The sequence below is a fragment of the Gavialis gangeticus genome, unplaced genomic scaffold (assembly GCF_001723915.1).
Source record: "Gavialis gangeticus isolate Ggan-Ray unplaced genomic scaffold, GavGan_comp1, whole genome shotgun sequence".
Taxonomy (NCBI): domain Eukaryota; kingdom Metazoa; phylum Chordata; order Crocodylia; family Gavialidae; genus Gavialis; species Gavialis gangeticus.
In genome coordinates this window covers 20726448-20746391 of record NW_017729002.1, presented here as the reverse complement: position 1 = coordinate 20746391, position 19944 = coordinate 20726448, and the positions used below count along the sequence as shown (strand labels likewise).

Genomic DNA, 19944 nt, shown 5'->3' with positions numbered 1-19944 from the left:
CATATTTTCCTGAACCATTGAGGCTATAACAACACTCCAACACTTCTTGAACTCTCTTATATTCAGAAGCTCTAAAATATAAAACTGATCATTTTCTCTATTGTAAATAAAGTATTTGAATGTTAGGAAGCTTGCGGAAGAGCACATGAAATGCCGATTCTGGCTCTAGCAGTGATCAATTTTCCGTTTATCCTTATGTTTAAGAAAAAGCTATATAACACGTATTTCTATTTAACACTAGTTTAGGATGTGGCAAAAGAATGGGTCAAGCATTTTATGCTTTGACAAGTAGAGAATAATTGCAAATGTTTCCCTGTTTTGAGGATTAGTTGTACAGCAGCGTTAGATGGTGCTCACACCTAGGCTAAGAACAGATGTTGCATTTCTCCCTACACAAGTTGTGCTTGTGTTTGTCCTGGAACAGAAATTTTGCAGGATTGGTGTACATGTACACATCACCCTTCTAATCAGGGTTTGATGAGCAGCTGAATGCACTGCTGCTATTCTACCATTGATTTCAGTGATGCAATCCTGGGATAATCATTCAGATGCACTTTGAGATGTCCCAGCATAAGCTGTTAGTACTTCCTATCCTATAAACCTTTTTAGAATTTACCCAGGGGATAAATGCCATAGAGCTTGTCCTGGGATAAGCAACATCTGTTTGTAGCCTTACCATGCCAGCTGGAAACAGTGGATAACTCATGCTTTGAAAAAAAAACTAGATTGCTCTCCCATTTACTTTTGAAATGCTATATTATGCTATATTTTGTGATGTGTTAGGCCAAGACCAGTTAACATCTGTTTGCATAAGTCTACCTCTGTTACTCTGAAGTAGAACCTTGGATCCTGTCTCCACAGCATTTTTAATCAAAATCTGGATTACATCAGTGTAAGACTTCTGTTTCTATATAATGTAGCCAATTACATTGATGTAACTGGTTAACTAATTCAGCTGCTTCCCCACACTGCTTTGAACCATGTCCAGAACATCCTTTTTCTGTCAGGGTGATTAGATATCACCTTCCTCTTCAAATTCTGTGTGCTGCCAGGTTTGGTCATTTTGTATTAGTGTGCACCAGAGGTCCACTTATCCAGCTCCCAGCTGGAGCCAGGCTGAGGTCCTAGATTTCTCTACCATATGAGGGGAAGATACAGGTTACAAAGCCCTGGTCTGGGTGTCAGAACAGACATTTGAAGAGAACAGCTGAGGAGGGTCACAAATGGGAAACCATATCACATTAAAACTAAGGGTAGGAAGATGGCTTGCAATGCCAGCAATGACCTGCGCTGCATCTTGGACACTGCCAATGCATAAGAGAAGGCTGAGAATGGCACAAAGATGAACCTGGCACAGACTTAACTCAGTCTGTGTTGGTACCTAGCACACCAACACTGTTACCCACTACACTTCTTAAACTCAACCACTATAGAAGAAAATAAGGATACTTAATTTTCTCTTTATCAGTGTTAGTGTTCCATGCTTTGACATTTCATATATGTATTTTTATTTCTGGTATTCTGGGCAGATATAAGCTGGTATCCTTTGACTGCTCCAGTTCCTCTCTGATTCAATTAGTAGATTCCACCACTGAATTGGGCCGAATCAAATCGGGGACCAAAGTTTCACACAGCCCTAATACCTACTGTGGGAACCAAACAGTTACTTTCTGCTTTTTATTGCTTTGCCTAGGGCCTACCAGGGTTCCAGACCTTCATATACATGCTGTTAGCAATAGCCCAGCAGCTGGCATAACTTGAGGAAAGAACAGAACAAAGGAGGAATTGCTCACTAACCTTGTAGAAGCTTCTCAGAAGTGAGGCAGGCAGTTTGAGAATAGAGGGGGCTTCAAAGATGAGAAGCAGAAGAACAGAAGCAAGCAGGTAGCAAACACCCTTTTGTGTTCAGGGAGCTGGCAAAGTAGTGCTTTGCTGAACCAGGGAAAACAAGGCAGCAGTTTATGGGTGTAATAAATATGCTTCTGAAAAGCTTGTTCTAGCAAAGTTGCTGCTTGCTCAGTATCTCTTTGCTGCAATCAGAAGTGGAGCCCTGATTCTACACACTGGAGCTCTCCTAGTGGGAACAGCAGTTAGCCCTAACAGCTCTACTAATAACAGCTCCTTCCACCAGTGGCAGAGAAGACAACAACATACATGAGCCATTCCTTTGAGCACTTCCAAATGAGGTTGGTATGATGCTATTGTAAGCCCCCATGATCTTGCAATGGTTGTCAGGAAAAAAGGCTAAAGCAACAAGGAGGGGGTCAAGCAGCACTGCCACTATATTTAGCTTTACAGCTCTGTTTCATTTTTGTCCCACTGGTGGTGGTCTCAAAGTAGGGAAAGCTCATTTCCTGTATTCTCTTTAGAATGTACTGCACAGTAGGTTCCTCCATTGTCTGCAGTGATTTTCATAGTTCATATAATAGAAGTACATATTCTCTAACATATACAAGTAGGCTGCACAGCAAAATATCCCCCTCAGTAGTACTACTGCTGTACTAGCACTGCCAAAGCCCATGAGCCAAGACAGCCAATGCAAACAATTAAGGAGACACCTATCCAAGCCAATCAACCCTCGTTCTGTGCACCCAAGAATGGTACTACACAGAGAAAAGCGGTTTCATTAAAAGTCTGTCTTGGAGCTGTAGGTCTTGCTGCTGCCATCCCCAAAACCACTCAATCAGGAAGCAGTTGGTTTACAAAGCTCCAGGAAGCTGGTTATGGCTCAGACTACTACCTATTCATGACTACTTGGATTACAGTTTATTGTATTGTCCCCAAGTTCATTACTGTATGAAAAAGTGACACTGGCTTTCCAGAAACACAGCACAGGATCATGAGGAATGATGGGATAAACTTTTAACCTTTGGACATGGTATGCAATTAATTCCACAATGCATCAGGTCTGTGCAAAGTGTGTATTACTCACTCATACAGCTGACCACCTGGTTCAAAAGAAATCCTATTATCTGTAGAACCAATGACTCAGGGAAGCAAAAGCACAGCTACTTTGACATGGCCACTGCATGCCACTTACTATAAAAAGGTACTTGTTTTGAAGGCTACTCCCACTCTGCCCTGAACCCAAATCCTCAGCAATCTGTAATGCTGTTACATGGAAATCCCAGGGTGAATTTCTGTGAGACTGGAATGTTACACCACTGTAATCACAAGCTAAAAGATGTGCTGGGATAATAATCTAACCTAGCAAGTGTCAGTTAACAACTGGTTAAAAATGCTGCTGGTAAACAGAGAGATTTACACTTATCTTAAAACTATTAGAGACTCACTCTAATTAAGACAACTGCTTTGGTACAAAAGCTGATGCCTCAGCTTAATGAAGGTAGGAACAAGAAGGCATTGTTAGAATAGTGATTCTCAATCAGTGTGCCATAAAATCCTTTTAAGAGTGCCACACAACATTAGCATCTGCACAATTAACAAGATAAACCCAGAGACTTCAAATAGGAATCCATACTGTCCAAAAGCATTCTGGCCTATTGTCTGATTTATTTGCAACAGAATACATGCTCTATTATTTTTCTCAGTCAAAAAATGAATGAAAAGGTAAGAGCTTGCATTTTCCAAGAGAGGTCTTCAACTGCATTAGGGAGATGAGTAGATGAGAAGTCTCCCACCCTCTTGTTTTCAACTGCACACAACTTAACCTCCCAGCAGACTAATTGTTAAATTGTTTGTATTAGATTGTATTGTGAACCAGCACAGATTCAGACAAATTTATACAAGCTTGGGAGGAACTGCTATGTAAAGTTCTCCAATCTCTACTACCTCTTACTAACACAGAAAACAACATTTCCTATAACAGAGGATCTGTTCTCCACGACTAGTTGGGAAGCATTACTTTATTGTATTTCTTACTGCAACCTGTTCTCATGTACAAAAAATTAGTTTCACTCCAAAATATCTGTATTCTGCCACTGCTTAATGATTCACCAAAGGCTTTCCCTACCCTCTGCTTTTGGCATTTTTTTCCTTTGTTTGCTCTCTCCTCTTTTTAAAAATGTGATTATTACTTCATTGTTAACCCATCACATTTAAGAGGTTGCATAGAAAGACTGGTAGTTTTACTCAGCTCTAGAAGCCAGAGATCAATACACATTAGCACTAACTAGTGGAAGCATTTGATTCAGAGGATTAGGTTATATATATTTTCACTTACTGTCTTAGATCAGTTGCATACTTTTTGAGGGCATCTGAGCAGTCACAGCTTGGGAAGCAACAGCAAGGCAATTCAAAATTTGGCCCATTTTCACCCCATCAGGCCTTGCCAATTTATAGTGAGATTTAGTTACTCACTGTACTCTGCTTAATGCAGTGGCAGTTTTACTTGTAAGCTTACCTAGTTGGAAGAAGCACAAATTCATTCTAGTTACTGAAATGGAAGGCTAATCTACTCATTTAGTAAGAAAATGCTGCTGCAAGATGCTTGCTGTGAAAGAACAGAGGAAAGTTCAGTGAAATGCATTTGACATCCCTTAATTTAAGATTAAAAAGCAATGTGGACACACTAGCTTGTAACAAAATTAAGATAAGTTAACTCATTGCAGTGTAGTTAATTTTTAAAAAGAAGCACCACATGGACCTCTATGCCTGGAAAGAGGTCACTTCCTTGCTTAAGCACTATATGGCCAACATGTTCTGCTTGTGTTCCACATATAGGGAACTAGCAGCGTCCCCTTCAAGTAAATAATTCCTTTCATCTTCAAGCAGAATTAAAGTTTCCCTTTAAAAAAAAAGTTAAAATACTTTTAGATGTGCTGCTTAAAAACAATGTCAAATGGCAAAGTCTGATGCTGTGTCTAGCAACCAGTCATCAGTTCTTGCGCTCTGGTAGTGTGTCTTTAGACTTGGGGTTGCTCAAGACTTCCTAGTTGACAGACCCATCATTTTCTGGTTCATCGCTAAGCAGTGGCGCTGCATCTGCAGGTTGCTGGTCCTCATGTTCCACAGGCGATCGTTTTGTTGTTCTGTTCAGTGTGCCCCCCTGGCAATTCAGAGAAGCAGACAGTGAAAAAAACAGAAGCCCAAGCAGCTTGTCCAAGGTCCAGTCTAAAGCACAGAGTAAACAGCTTTTTAGCTGATAGCTGGGTCTTCAATATTTTGTGAAGCTCATTTTGGGGGAAAGAATGGGCTTGAAACTCCCAATTGCTAGACCTCTACCTTGGGCACAGCATCAACACTGGAAATACTGTATGGGTTTACAGAAGATTCTACAACAATCAGTAGTGCCTCTCCAGAGTCAAAAGGAGAATCCTTCCACATCCAAATTCCGCACTACCCATTTCAGAGATGCTGTTTTTGAAACTACCACATTAGGAGCAAAGTTTACACTTAAGAAGCACGCTAAAGTTAAGAAACACCTGATGTTCAAGTCAATAAGTTGTGAACAAAGAAGGATGATGAAAGCATAAGCATGTTCTTACCTGCTTCCTGTCCACCACATTAAGGCTAACAGAGGTAACAATACATGCAATCGTGTTTGCCAGCATAAAAATCATCATCTCCTGCCAGCGCCACAGTGGGATCTTTAGTTCGCTGTTGGGGGTCAAGGACAAAACTAGTCACCCTATGAAGACATTTACTACTTCCTTCTTGCTTAAATACAGTTAAAATGAAGCATTAGCATAACATCTTGAAACTGCCTGGTTTAAGCCACAAACAAAACTGGCTTTTCAGTTTCAGTCCGTAATAGCACCATTACCAGGATTTGCTTAGAAAATGAAAGGCAGTAGCTCTTACCTGGACTTTGTTCCCAGAATGTGTCCAACGATTAAGTTTGAAAGGCCAATTCCAATCATCTGCACAGAGGTAGCAAGCCCCATAGCTGTTCCTAGAGTGGCCTGGGGTACCACAAGGGGTATGGATGGCCACATACTAGCCTGTTGCACAGAATAAAGAGAGATGATAGCAGAAATTTTTTTCTATTCTATTGAGACACTGTCTAAAGAACTGAACAACTCAAGCCCTAGCTTTAAAGGTGTTAGCTTATCGCTGGGGTAGGCAATTATTTGGGTCGGAGGGCCAATTAGGGAGTTATGGTGAGCTGTCACAGGCCAGGTCAATACCCCTCCCCCCAACAGCTCACCAAAACTCCCTAAGTGGCTCTGCTCCGCACTTGGCCGGTTAGCTGGGATGGGGTTGTGGGCAGGCAGGAAACAGCATTTGGGAGTGAGACAGGCAGGTGGGACTGGAGCTAGGATTCATAGGGCCATGACAACACAGGGCTGGGAGCCAGGGCACAGCCACAATCAAGTTCCCTGTACGCCCCTGCAATGGACACCAGTTCCACGGGCAGGGGCATGCTGGGAGCGGATCACAGCTCTGCCCTGAGTTCCCACCCCACGCTGTCACTGGCTGGGACCTGCACAGGTGGGGCATGTGGCCAAGCAGATGTGATGGGATTGTGGGCAGGTAGGAAGCTGCATCCAGGAGCGAGACAGGTGGGTGGGGCCTGGGTTAGGATTGCAGGGCAGTGACAGTGTGGGGCTGGGGCCCAGGGCAGAGCTGCAATCCACTCCCTTCATGCCCCTGCCCATGGAACCAGCACCCATTGCAGGAACATGCAGGCAGCAGATCACAGTCTGCCCTGGGCCCTGGCCCCATGCTGTGACCACCCCATGATCCCAGCCCCATCCGTCCATAGTCCTATCCTATCTGCCTGGCTGTATGCCCTGTCTACACAGGTTCTGCCCCCAGCAGTGGGTGTGAGGCAGATGGGCCAGAGTGCCTGGGCAGTGGGATAGGTCCAGCAGCAACAGCAGCCAGAAGGAACCACCACTGGGGTTGCAGGGAAACAAGTCTAGCTGCTGTGCTGCCCCTGCCCAGATGCACATCCAGGGACAGCGTGACTGGTTGCGCTCACCATGGCCCAGGCTGTACCATGTGCCTCAGCCAGATGGAGCTGAGGAACCTGCTGCAGGCTGGAAAAAATTCCTTGGTGGGCAGGATCTGGCCCACAGGCCATCTTTTACCTACCCCTGGCTTATCAGCAACTGGGGAGAAAAAGTTGTCACAAAACACTTTTTGTTGCTATTTACACCTTCCTTGCATCCAACATTGACCATTATCTATCCAGAGACTGCAATTTGATAGTCCAACATCCTCTTTCCAGAAGCTGCACTGGTCAGCTCAGAGCACATGTGCAATTTGGGATCAGGTTGTTCCAGTTTCAAATGTCAGAGCAGCTTATCAGAGAAGCTGGAATTCTGCTCAGGTGGTGGCAAAAAAGAAAGCTATCACTTTAATGCTTCACTCAGATAGTGCCAATAGGTTCCTTCATCTATTTTGTGTTATACTGGAGAACTGATCCTTTGGGCATTTGTTACCAACTAAATCCTCTGGGTTCCGCAAATCAAAGATGTAAAGCAATAAGCTGCTAGCATACCCAAAAGTACCCCCTGAGTAATCTGATGTGCTACTGTCTAGAAACAGGATGGCAGAGAGTATTGCCACAATATAATCTGGCAATGCAGGGAGTTCAGCATACTTACAGCAGCAAAGGAGTAAGTGATCCCCAGCCATATGGTAGAGACAAGTGGAGGAACAAATGTGAATGCCAGGAGAGCAAAGACTGGCAGAGTCAGCACAGCACAGCCAACTGCAAACACACCTCTCAATCCAACATAGTCCTGGTGAAGTAAGGAACAGGTTATTCAGAGACACAGATGGTTTCAGAAAGGCACCAGATCTGTAAAAGTGTTAATTTAGCTATGGGAAAGAGACCTAAAGAAGCATTCCCAGTTCCTCTCACGTGGCAAGAAGAACAGATGAGTCTGGCAAAGAGTCTTGACATCTAGAATCACCTGGATTTTGAAATACCAGAGTTCTATTTGCAAGACAGCAAGTTGCATTTTAGTGAAAGTTAGGGACTGGCAAGTTAGACTTAACATAGACTGGTGTATGCCTACTACTCCTTCCCCATTCATGTACAAAGCTCTGCCAATTACCTCACTATTTCAGTCCAGAGCTTCTCATGAGCATATAGGTACTCATACCCAGTTGCACAATACCTCTACAACAGGAATTAAGAGGAGCAGAGATCTAGTGTGTCACTTGTGACCCAATTTAGATTAGTAAACTGAGAAATCCTGCTTCAAACCAGTCCATAAATCTCTTGCATCAGTAGTGACCTACCTCTGGGGCCCTGTTTTTAAAATCAGACACATATAATCTGCCCAAAACACAGACTATGGTTTGTACTAGGCCTTGACGTGTGAGCCAACAATCCATCATGTAACTTGTGTTTTAAGTACTGATACTCACAATTAATATGCCAACTGCTGCAGAGAGAACAAGAGAACTGTCATACACTGCTCCAGCAATGTAAGCGGCTGCCTGCTGACTGTAGCCAGAATACTTATCTTGGATAAACTTGCTAAAAATAAAATTGGAAGGAAAAAAAGTTACATAATTAGGATTCTTCATCTGGTTATCTTGGCATGAAGCAAGTCAGTGCAGACATCATCTGGACAGGGAGGACTTTCCATGCACTAGAGAATTTGCCAAAACACAAGTTCAGCTCAGTTTGGTCTGTAGTTCTGCATTATCTTTTTTAAGAGGTGGATGATGACAGTGGGCAGTCAGGCTTGTGACCCATCTTGCTTCTCTGCAATGGCCAAGAGAGGTCTGAGCATTTGGAGAACTGGAGATGGTGGGAGGGATAGTTAATTTTGAAACACCAAGATTTGTTTGTCTTTGCCCAGTAACTTATATGGCTACAATTTAGGGTTTTGGGGGGGTTTGTTTGTTTTTTTAGGAGAGATGAGGCTCACTGTACTGTAAGCTTCATAGTTCAGCAACAGCAAAATGCTATCCTTTGCAGATTTACTGTGATCGATTGAGCTAATCAATAACACAGAAGGCACTGGGACCACAGTTCTTATATGGGAAATGAGCCTGGAATTAATTTACCAGTAGAAATGTTGGGGTGGGGGGGGGAAGAATGACTTTAAGCCTAAGGTTGTGTGGTGTTTCATTCCATGACAGAATACAGGGAGAAAGCTTTGCAAGAGTCACGTCTACAGAGATGGTTGGTGCCAACTGTCATTAAAGCAAGCAACAGATGGCCAGAAAGCTCATTTCAGGGGGCATGCCAAGATCTTGGTACTGTTCACTTCACTTCTACTGGATTCTGATACTAGGCCCTTGCTTTGTTGATTATTGCAACATGCTTTTAGTGACATTGCCTCATCCCATACTGTCAAATGGTTTGTTAGCAGTAAAATCATAAAGGAGTCATTGCATCTTTCATTCAAAAAATCTCCGAGCACTTCCTTAACACAAAATTTCACAACCCTCCTGTGGGAAGTAGCATTATATCGCAATTTTGCAAATCAGAAAAACAGAAGGAAAAAGGACTTTCCTCATGGGCACAGAGAGTCTGTCAGACCCAGAGGGGAATGCAGGATTCCAGACTCTCTGCTGTCCTTCCTACAGGATGCCTTTGGAAGCGTGTAAGGGAACTGCCATGCACAGCAGTTTTAATACATTCCTTATCTTAAAAGATGCTTGCTGCTAGCCACCCTCCAGCGCAGCTGCTCACGCACATGACTGTCTGAGCCAAGTATTTTGGAGAAGGTACAATAGTTCTGAAGTGAATCCAAATCCATAGAGGCTTTCATCCTTCCTCCTGTCGACTCTGCCACTGCAGTAAGGTGTTTTGCCTAAATGCATTTATGCTGCCAGACCAAATGGCGCCAGAAGCTGCCTATTCTACATATGCACACTTCATGAGCCCTTCATATAATGGCTGCATAGATTCTTTCCTTGCCACTTTCACACCCAGGTAAAGGGAGAAGTATTCATCTTTGGGAAATAAAGTTTGGGTTTTAGAGCTTAAAGCTTTAGCATTTTAAATCCATTCAAATTTCTTTAAGGCTGCTTTCTCTGCTCCAGATAAAAAATATCCCTCCCCCAAACTATCATAGATGGTTTATAAGTTTAAGGGACAGAAAAGTCAAAGGACCCTGATGTTCTGTAACCAAATATTAAGGAGACTGCTTGGCAACAGCTGGCTATGATCACAAAACCAAACAAGTGACCCATTCCCCAAAACCCCCTCCTCCAAAAACGAGCCTGTGTTGCAAAGCTTCCACTCCCAAGATTCCCCAGCTGACTGAATGAAGAGATGGAGAGGATGAGGCTGGACTGTGTTAGCTTTTTATCCAAATAACAATGTGGGGAACATTACCAGCCCCAATGCAACCACCATTCCCATAAGTACCTGGCATCCGCCACAAATGGGAAGACCCCATTGTAAAAGAACATGATGGTGAGAACCAGAAGCCAGTAGCGAAGTGGCAGTCGACGGACATCTTGAACCCGCTGCAAAGAGAAAGTTCCCTTAGATCAGGCAGGAGGCAGACTACTTTTAACCTCACCGTCTTACTTCCTTTACATCATAGAGCATTAGAGGGTCCAACAAGGGCTGCTGGTGAACAGTGTTGAAACACAGATCATTCTCTCTGGGATTTCCAGAACTTATGTATTTCTCCCTATATCCTTCCCTTCTTTAGCTCAGAAAGGGCTATGGTCAGAGTCCAAAGTATCTTTGTAAACTTTGCTAGTTTAAGCATCTATATGTCAGCAAGAGACTTCTGAGCAGAATGTGCTTTGACAGAATAAAAGCTGGAGTGAAGCACAGCAGGGGTGAGAGTATGACAGGGAGCTACTAAGAAAAGGGAAGTATCAAAGTCTGATCAGCAAAAACTTCCCTCACAACACAGTCTTCTGCAGTCTATGGGATCTAAATGTCAGGAAAAGAGGACAGCCCAATTGCCCACCATATTTACAACCAGACAGAAAAAGCAGAAGAAAACCTGGCATAAGGACTGTTTCTGTCTCGGCAGGAAAGTGTCCTCATTCTTAATAAATAGCCATTTTCCACCACAGTCCTGTGAACCCCACACAGAAGCACCTTCTAAAACAGCTGGTATCTTATCTTTATCTCAAGCCACTGTTTGCTGGCACATTAACCCATGCACTCCAAGTGCAAGCTCTGGTCTCTAGGAAGCCAGCACCTTTTATTCTCCTTGTTTAGTTCCCCTTCCGGCCAAGACTTCTCTGCACCTTGGTCACACAAAACAGAGCCCAAAATGAAAACAAATTTCAGCTTGCCTAGCCCAACCCTGACCGCTCTGGAGGAAAGAGCCATCTAGTATTCCACATACCACTTTTTTGGACTCCTGCTGGATAACCCCATCCAATCCAAGCTGCTTCATTCCCACTTTGTCCAGCATGCTGACTGTGATGGCCGAAATAAATCCCAGCACACACAGCAAAGTACCTGCAAAAAGAATGTACTTTAAGATTTTCCTGTGGTAGAGAGAACTGAATGACAAAGTCTATTTTATGTTACTGGCTGAGCCCCCTTATGCAATTTGCATAACTGCTATTCTCCAACATCATCATGTGTCTACTTCTATTCCAGTCACAAGTGGGAACCTTTGCACTGCACGGATCACTATGCAGCCATCAGAATTGCCAATTAAACCCTCAAGGCCCTAACTCCACAGCTACCAATATCCCAGGCTAAGACAACTAAAGCACTTTGCTAGAGACATCTTGGTGCTAAAACAAAAACAAACCCAAATCATCTGCAGGAATTTCTGCTGGAATACAAAAGGCTTCTAACACCTAACGGGCTGCCAATGCCAGTTCTATTTTATCCTCAGAAATAGAGTTAAAATTAAAGACAAAAATCCAGGAAATACAGGAAAGAAAATTACTTCAAGCCCCAAGAGCCGTCGTTGTACCTTCATCAGTCTTTAAAACACTGACACTGGTAGTTTGAGGATCATAATATTTAGATGTTAAGATTGAAACCCCCCCCCACCCACTCATTCCTGATCTTTACACTGTTCATTTCTCTCAGGACACTAAGAACAATCTTGTCTATTTTCTTTTCATACACTGGGGTGAAAGACTGGGTTGCAAACACCACAGGGCAAAGTTTAGAGCCGAACACATTTTTCATTTACTATAAAGAGTTCTTAGTTATGTCTGTTTACAGACAACCTCCTCTATCTTTTCCTTACATACAGCAGAACATTTTTAATACAGTCTGTACATTTGTCAATTAAACCCTCAAGGCCTCAGACATACAGTCTGTACATTTTTAATCCAGAATTTGAAAGTCTTAGTTATTGAGAATAGCTAAGGAAACTTTGATGTCTGTGTGACCAGGAGAGAATGATAACACAGACAGTATTTGGAAGCCAAAAAACCCCAAACCAAAACAAAAACAACACTCCTCACTTGAACCCAATGAAGCACTTGCAGATGCAGTGTATCTAACCAATGTAAGGAGGCCCAGCTCCAAAGAACGGAAATCAGTGAAGATACACTGGGATGTGACCTTAGTGTCTGTAGCAAACAAGCCATTTTTCTAGTTGAATCCTTTAAAATAGTGTATTTAACTCTCCCAAATACAGGATATTGAAGCTATTCTGATGCTGCTGTTGTGTGTCAGAATACAAACAAACAGCATTGAATTAAATATATAAAGGCAAATCTATTTAAGTACACCTGTTTAACAAATCCTCTCTGCAAGCCAGAGTGGCAAGGTTTTCAGGTAATCCTCACATTTACCTGATTGGCTGGAAGTTATGGTTCCTGTACAGCAACATTTACTTACCAACCAACAATACAATTAGCCAGATTCCTTGGAGCCTTGCCACTCAACAAAAACACAGCTATAGAACGATTACCACTGTCACATATCTGAAGTCGTAACTATAACACCCAAGCAACATTCTAATCCTTGCTCATACCTTCTGCTAGACAGGGATTCCACTTGTCGTTATAACAAGGGAAAATACTGAAGCAACCTCAAGCCCTGAGCAAAACTGCATCAGAGACTTGGAAGTGGTAATTCCATCCCACTACTATACCAAAGGGAGGCTCTAACTGTAAATATGTAGGATTTTTTTATACTGGTCAGTACACAGGAAAAACTACCACTAATTCAGTGGAGTAGAGAGAGTGAGAGAGAAAGAATAACCATAGGCATCCCTCCCAGGTAGCTGTTCAATTGTACTCTGACAGATGCTCATTTATTCAGCAGGAAAAAATATACATGCTCATGCATGACTGCAGGCATTCTAATAACACAGTAAGGCTGCAAAAGAGGCAAAATGCTGCAACCTTAAAGGAAAGCTCCAGGCAGTAATGGCCATCTGTCCATTGTGTCCTCAGGCTAGAAGTACTGCTGGGGAAACACAGACCCTCTTCTAGTAGTTTCATTACCTCTTCCATGTATCTATTTTTTTTAAATCAGTCAGACTTAATCATTGCTATTTTAAGGGGCCTAGAGCCACATAAAACAGAATTCAGAATGAAACTAACCTCCCCAGAGTGTCCACTGGATACCGAAGTGGCTCTCAAACTGCTGGGTGAAGAAGAAGTTGAGTACACTCCCCAGCCGAGAAAAGGACAGGGTCAATCCAAATGCCAAGGCCAGTTCCTTCCCCTTAAACCAGAAGGCCGTGATGCGATTCTGCACAACTTGGAGTGGAAAGGAAGAAGGTCTGTATTAACAGATGTGGCAGAAAATGTTATGAGTCTTCCCTGTCCATTCTCTTTGGGCCACATGGTTTTGGCGGCAAAGACTCCTTGATACTAATCATGCACCCTATTTAAAGAAACCCGTAGCATTTGTAGGTACAAGTGGGGGCTGACTGGCTTCCCAAAACCTGAGCTATAGCTTTCATACTGCAACTATTGCTCCTACGAAGGAGCAAAGACTGGTTATGATGGTACCCAATACTCAGAGAACAGATTAAAGCTATATGAGTTGCCATTCGGCAGACCAAACACTCCATCATCACCAAAGGTTCCAGGCACAACCTGTGAGATGCTGATTACAGGAACAGGGATAGAGCCCAAATCTCCTTTGTCCTGAGTGGGATCTAACTAGGGTAGGAATTACTGGATTCCTTACTGGTAAGTGACCCATTCCCAGATCCAAACAGTAGTCGTCCTGTCAGCATCATTGGCAAGAGATAGGGTGTTCCCTTGAAGTGAGAGCCCAGAGCAAAGATGGAGGATCCCAGGACAGTTAGAAGAGAGAAGACAAAGACGCCAACTGGGGAACAAAGCAGAAAAATATGTTGAAATTAAGACATAACATAGAATATTATTCCACAACAGTAAAGTTTTCAATGATCTCTGATTTTTTAATTTGGAAGTGACAGCTAAATTCTTGAGTCTTACATCAAACTGACTCTAATGCATAGTATTTTGCCAATGCTTTGGAAGACTGGCTGCTTTATAGTGAGGAAAACATTGTTTAGAATCAAAGAAGGTTTCTGCAGCTCAAGACAGGCTTATAAGTTCCAGACTTATAAGTCTTACTGCTAACTTTGCCACTGACTAGGGCCTCTTAATTATCTCTGTATCAGCTGGCCCAGCTCCTTAGGCAGGCTTGCAACTTGATAAAGGGAGAAAAAGAATGCAAAGCCACCAGGCTGTTGCTGTAAGAGCACTTACATTTCTAGATAAAGGATCACAGCAAGTTCCAGGCTTGTCCCTCACCTATTTTACTGTGTGCCAGAAGAAAAAGATTACTGAACTACTGTACCTTTTATTTTACTGTTCTAACGATCCACAACCAAGCATGAGGCCATAGGGAAAACTTTGCACATTTTTTGCGTTCTGTTCCATGAAGCAGATCTAGGAACTCCTACATCCATTACATCCTCCAAAAATGCCTTATTTCATGCCTCCAAACCTTACAAAAACAAGAGTCTGCCATGGAAGCAATATCCCCAACAGCTTGAAAAGTCATCTCTGTGCCAAAGAAGAAGATCCTACAATCTTTCCTACAATCCTAAAAGAAAGACTATAATTAGTCAGGACTTACAGCGATTTCCCAGTTTGTCAATCAGGAATCCAGCCACAACCACCACCAGTGCATTACTAGAAAAACAAAAACACAGATTCACAGAAGTTTATGGCCTGAAGGGACCTTGTGAGATCATCAGGTCGAGCCCCCCTGCTCTGGCACTTTATTTTACTGCCAGTAGGCAACCCATGTGCCACGCTGCCCTCCCCTAAACAAGAGAAATGTGACTCACGTCCAGGCATAGATTGCATACAGCAAGTTGTACTGTGCAGGTGTCATCCCCAGGCCTTCCACACAGTCCAACGTACCATTATGTCCAGTGCCATTATGCTGGGTTCCATTGGGGCAAGTTAGGTTCTACATAACAAATCAATACAAAGAGTATTACAACAGCAAGGGAAGACCAATCAAGTGAAGAGAATCAATATGTCTCAGAATTGGTTTCAACTTTCCACTTGTAAGCTTACGTCTCCCACTCTGCTCCCAACGTGACATATGGGATCAGAAGGTTTTCATTGGGCTCATGTACAAGACCATTATTAAGATGTTCTGAATGACATGCAACAATTTCTCTGGAATCATACGAAAATATGGCAGTGCCTAGCTAATTCTCACCAGCAGCTGGGAAGTCTAAAAAGAATTCTTGTGATTCTGCTTTTTTCCCCCCACTTTGATGGAAGCTGTGGGAGATCTGTTCCTCTTGTAAATAAGCCACTGAGATTAGTGTCAAGAAAAAAGGCAAGGATACTGCACCACAAAACATATTTGGTCCATTTTACTTCCTCAGTCCTAGCTTAGTTTTTAAGAATTTGATACTTTGTAAATGCAGCAAAATGTTCTGCAGTCAATTTGTAAAATTAATGAAGCTTCAGCAATACAAAACCTTGTTCCAGTTGCCCACTATTAAACCTTTGCTGACAAGTAGGACAAGACTCCTAACTTGGCACAAAGTTAGCAAGACTTTCCTATATTTTCAAAAGAGAATCCTGATTTATTCTACCAAAAGGCAGCATTTCCTCACTAGTAAAAGGGATGATCAGGACCATAGAAGTTTGATGAATCAGGTCTACTGGGGACATCCACAGTGGCAGGCAGACCTAGTGCCTGCAAATGATCAGGGAATGCAGTATCCCAGCCATAAGAGCCTGCAAAACATTTTGACCGTGGATCACATTTTTCTACAGTCATCAGAATGACTGGTTGTTTTAGCAGAAATTCTGAAGGCCAGCAGAGAAAAACAGCTAGAATAAGACTTTTCCCCCCCATCACTAGATTTGGAGTCATATATGCAAGTGCACTGGAGAGGCCTCTGTACACAACTGCAAGAATTAAGTGTGGTATACATATAACATGCCAACATCTCTCTTATATAATATTACAGGAGAGCTCACAGACCCCAACCAACAGTGGGCAAGGTGCTGCCCTAAACTGCGTACAATTAGAGAGATAAGACAGGGAAAGGGGCATAATTTCCTAATTTTAAAGGTAAATAATTAACATGTAGACATTAACTGATTTGCCCAAAATCTCACAGGAAATCTGTGGCAGCAAGGAACTAAAACAAATTCCTAAGTGACCATCCAGAACCTTCATCACAAAAAAGTGGGAAAAAACACTCTGAATCTGATATAGCATGGGGTCTATTCAGAGATCGTTACCATTTCAGTGGATAATGAATGCTTGCAGTCCTTTTGAAAATCACATGCCCAGACACAAAAGGGTATGGAGGCAGATACATCTGGAGCAGAAAGTTTCAAAGGCAGCCCATGTTACATTCTTATGGCTACACCCCGACAAGCGAGGAATGATACAAATATAGCAATGCCACTGTAATTTTAATAATACTTCATCCAGGGTTCAAACTTAAGTGTTTTTGTTCCATTGATATCATTCTAAGCTTATCCACAATTAACCATTAGAACAATGGTTCTCAGGTTTTTTAGACTTGAAGCATCCTTCCATAACTTCTGTGAATTGACTGACACCCAGTTTCAAAAACTTATTTACATATTCCAGTGCTTAATGCCTTGCAGAGGGGTCAGGCAGGGGGTTGAGGGATTAGCCAGGCAAGGACAACCCTGAGCCTGCTCTTATCTTCTCATGCCTCATGGGACCCTTCAAAGGATCTGGCAGCACCCCTGGGTGCCATGTCACTCTGGTTGAGAATCACTGCATTAGCATGCAACAGCTACTGCCTTTTGAAACTGTTCTAAGTGTATGTGTATCCATATCCGTAATGCTCTCTCTTGGCTAAGGTCTGCCATCTTTCGTAGTCAGGCCAGCTTATCAACAGCAGGTGGTGCACATGAGCAAACTGAGCTCTCTCCTAGAGTTTGCTAACAATAATGATCATTGACAGAGATAAGCAACAAATATATGTTGGTGCCTTGAATCTCAGTCTCCAGCAAAACAATACAACATAACAACACTCTGCCCTCCATGGAGAGTACTTTACTCTGCAATACAGAAAGATCTTTAAAGAAATGCATGAGAAGTCTGGTGTAGATTAGTTGGAAAACTAAATGATAAAAGTCTGTACTTGAATTTGAGAGCATTGTTAATTTTACATCTCATTTAAAGCCACAGATCCACTAGCAGCCAGTTAAATGCCATGACTGATTTTAGAACTTTTTTATTAGTATAATTATGAGCACACCTACTCTTTCTAAATTATGTTGTGAAATCAACAGAAACTATTTTTTTGGTAAAGTACCACAAGCATCTATGGTTCCATAAAAACACTAAAAACCTGTATAGGATATGGACTGCATGGGAAACCTGTTGAACTGTAACACGCACAAAGGTCACCTTACAACAAGCTAGTTTGGGGTTCCAAGTTTTTCTCCAACCAATACCTAAAATTCATACCTTGTACTGTTTGTGTTTGCTCTGTACACACCACTGTCTTACTTAAACTATCTATAGCTCTATTCTGGACAAAGGAATCTGTCACAGCACATACAACTGACAATATAATCTTCACAGAACAACCTCTCAGTTATCTGGATTTTTTTAACTGCATTTGTGATTAAGAATCTTTCTTTGCAATGCATAGAACATTTTGCAGTCTCCTCTTAGATCATAATCAATAAGTTTCTGCAAAAATTATCTTGCTTACAGCAACCTAGTACTTACCCCTTGGAATTGCTCTTGCAGGACACTGGGAATATCAAAGCAGAAATAAGAGCCAAAGGTCAAGAGGCAGTTGAAGAAAAGCACTACGAACCTGTAGTAAGCTGGAGAGTGAACAAATTTGGCATTATTCTGTATTACAAACACGTTAGCTTGACCTGAAAAATGATTAAAAATACAATACGTACAGAGATTTTCTAATGTACTGCAATATCTGCAATTTCCCATCCCTGTGCTGCTTTGTTTGCTCCTCTTTCTTTCCTAAACCCTGACCCTGCAGCTGGATCTGCACAGAAGGACCTTTGTGCCTTTGCAATACTTCAGTTTTGGTGTGATTCCACTTGAACATAAATGACTGGCTGCATGAATCTGTCAGTAAGCTCTTACTGGGGGCAGACATTTCTCTAAATACACAGAAAGTATCATGCACATCTATGGTGTTTGTAAGCAAGATCACTTTACAGTGAAACAGATTAAACATACTGGTTATCAAGTATATGGTTTATGCAAGTCTATCCAGTACTCTACCTTGATTTTTCAAATTATTGGAAGATAGAAATAGATATTTCAAAATGTGTAAGTAGATACAGCTCTTCCACCTATTCCAGACGGAACCAATTTTTGCCAGGAGGCTGCCTGCAGAATTAATACAAATATGCATCTCCCCCTGTGCAACAGCATGCATACAGACAGCTGGCAGTGCATGCTGAGAGCTGCTATCTCTGTGGGCTGCCATTTCAGAGATGCAGACAACAGTATTGTTCCCCAGGACCCCAGTGACCTTTCAGAGCAGGACCCCACAGCAAACGCAGTAAGATTCCAGGTGTCCCTAATGGAGCATGGGAACTGCTATGCTACAGCTCTCTCAGTCTGCACTTGGTGAATCCAAACAGGAAAGCTTCTGCAGTGTGCAAAGGCTCCTTAATAAGGCACTTGGAAACCAAAGTGGCCTCCCATTTCCTGAGAGGCAACTAACCAGCCCTCTCCCAGCCAAACTGTTCCACATCTCTCTGTCTGCCTCCCCACAAGGCAAGGGCACATCACAGATGGAGAGCATATAATTTTTTTCCAAGTATATGTAATGTATTCTTTGCAATATATGCAAAACATATATGCAAAATGATTTTAAAAATCCATTAAGGTGCATAAAGAAGCAACATGCTACTGCAATTGTACGTGCACCCTCACTCACAGGCTTTAAGCAGTCTGGGGATACACATCTTGTAAGTTCTACTGATGCTTAAAAGCAGTATATGCAGCACCTGCATTAGGGATGGGAGGAAGTGTTACTGGTATTAGCAGGTGTAAAGTCAATCCCAGAAGCCTTCTGCCTGGGTACAGTAACTTAGTCCCCCTCCACATGTGCACGGTAAGGCATGATGGGATCTAATGCACCACTCACAGTCATGTCTCCAGCCAGAAAACGGGTGTGACAGGAGAGGTGACGATGGGATTGTCTGTTAGATCCCATCCTGCCTTATTGCTGTATGGGCCGAGCCTGATCTTGAGCTCCCCCTGCAGCCACAAGCAGCTTCGGGTGACTGGGATTCCTCAGTCGAGAGGGGCCCCCGGGCTAGGGACTGCGGCGCTGCCATCCCCCGGGTTCAGCAGTGGGCCCAGCCGCCGGGCCTGGGGGCTGAGAGTCCCTTCGCCGTGGGCCTCGCAGCCCCAGCCGGGCACGGCACGGCGCAGCCCCGCCGCCGGGAGCTCTGCCAGCACGGGGTGGGCGAGGGCAGGCGACGGCGGAGGGGTGACACGTGCCCCGGGAGCAGCCCGAGAGTGGAGCCCTCGGGGTACCAAGGCCCGGGTCCCGGTCACATGGCGCCTGTCACGTGACTACACCGGGCCGTCACCTGACGCCGTGTGGTCACGTGAGGAGCCTTCCCCGCCACCGCCAGCAGCTCCTACCTTGCTCGGCCGCCGCCGCCATGGCCCGGCTGCGCCCG

The 19944-nt window shown here is 43.2% G+C and overlaps 1 protein-coding gene across 3 annotated transcripts; it reads right to left on the bottom strand.

The window, feature by feature from the left end:
- Positions 1–3483: 3483 nt before the first annotated feature.
- On the bottom strand, positions 3484–19938 carry LOC109290830 (major facilitator superfamily domain-containing protein 1-like). Of its 3 annotated transcripts, none has more exons than XM_019507621.1 (13): positions 19907–19938; positions 18002–18102; positions 15099–15223; positions 14885–14940; positions 13964–14107; positions 13369–13527; positions 11193–11308; positions 10247–10347; positions 8287–8398; positions 7515–7652; positions 5764–5903; positions 5448–5559; positions 3484–5008 (listed from the first exon to the last, which is right to left on the bottom strand). In XM_019507621.1, exons 1-13 carry the CDS (start codon positions 19926–19928, stop codon positions 4892–4894), a joined length of 1443 nt encoding a protein of 480 aa, XP_019363166.1. In that variant the 5' UTR covers positions 19929–19938; the 3' UTR covers positions 3484–4891. The 3 variants fall into 3 exon arrangements, with proteins under 3 accessions (XP_019363166.1, XP_019363165.1, XP_019363167.1); XM_019507620.1 differs by lacking the exon at positions 19907–19938 and adding an exon at positions 19191–19498; XM_019507622.1 differs by lacking the exons at positions 18002–18102; positions 19907–19938 and adding an exon at positions 15888–15999.
- Positions 19939–19944: the final 6 nt, after the last annotated feature.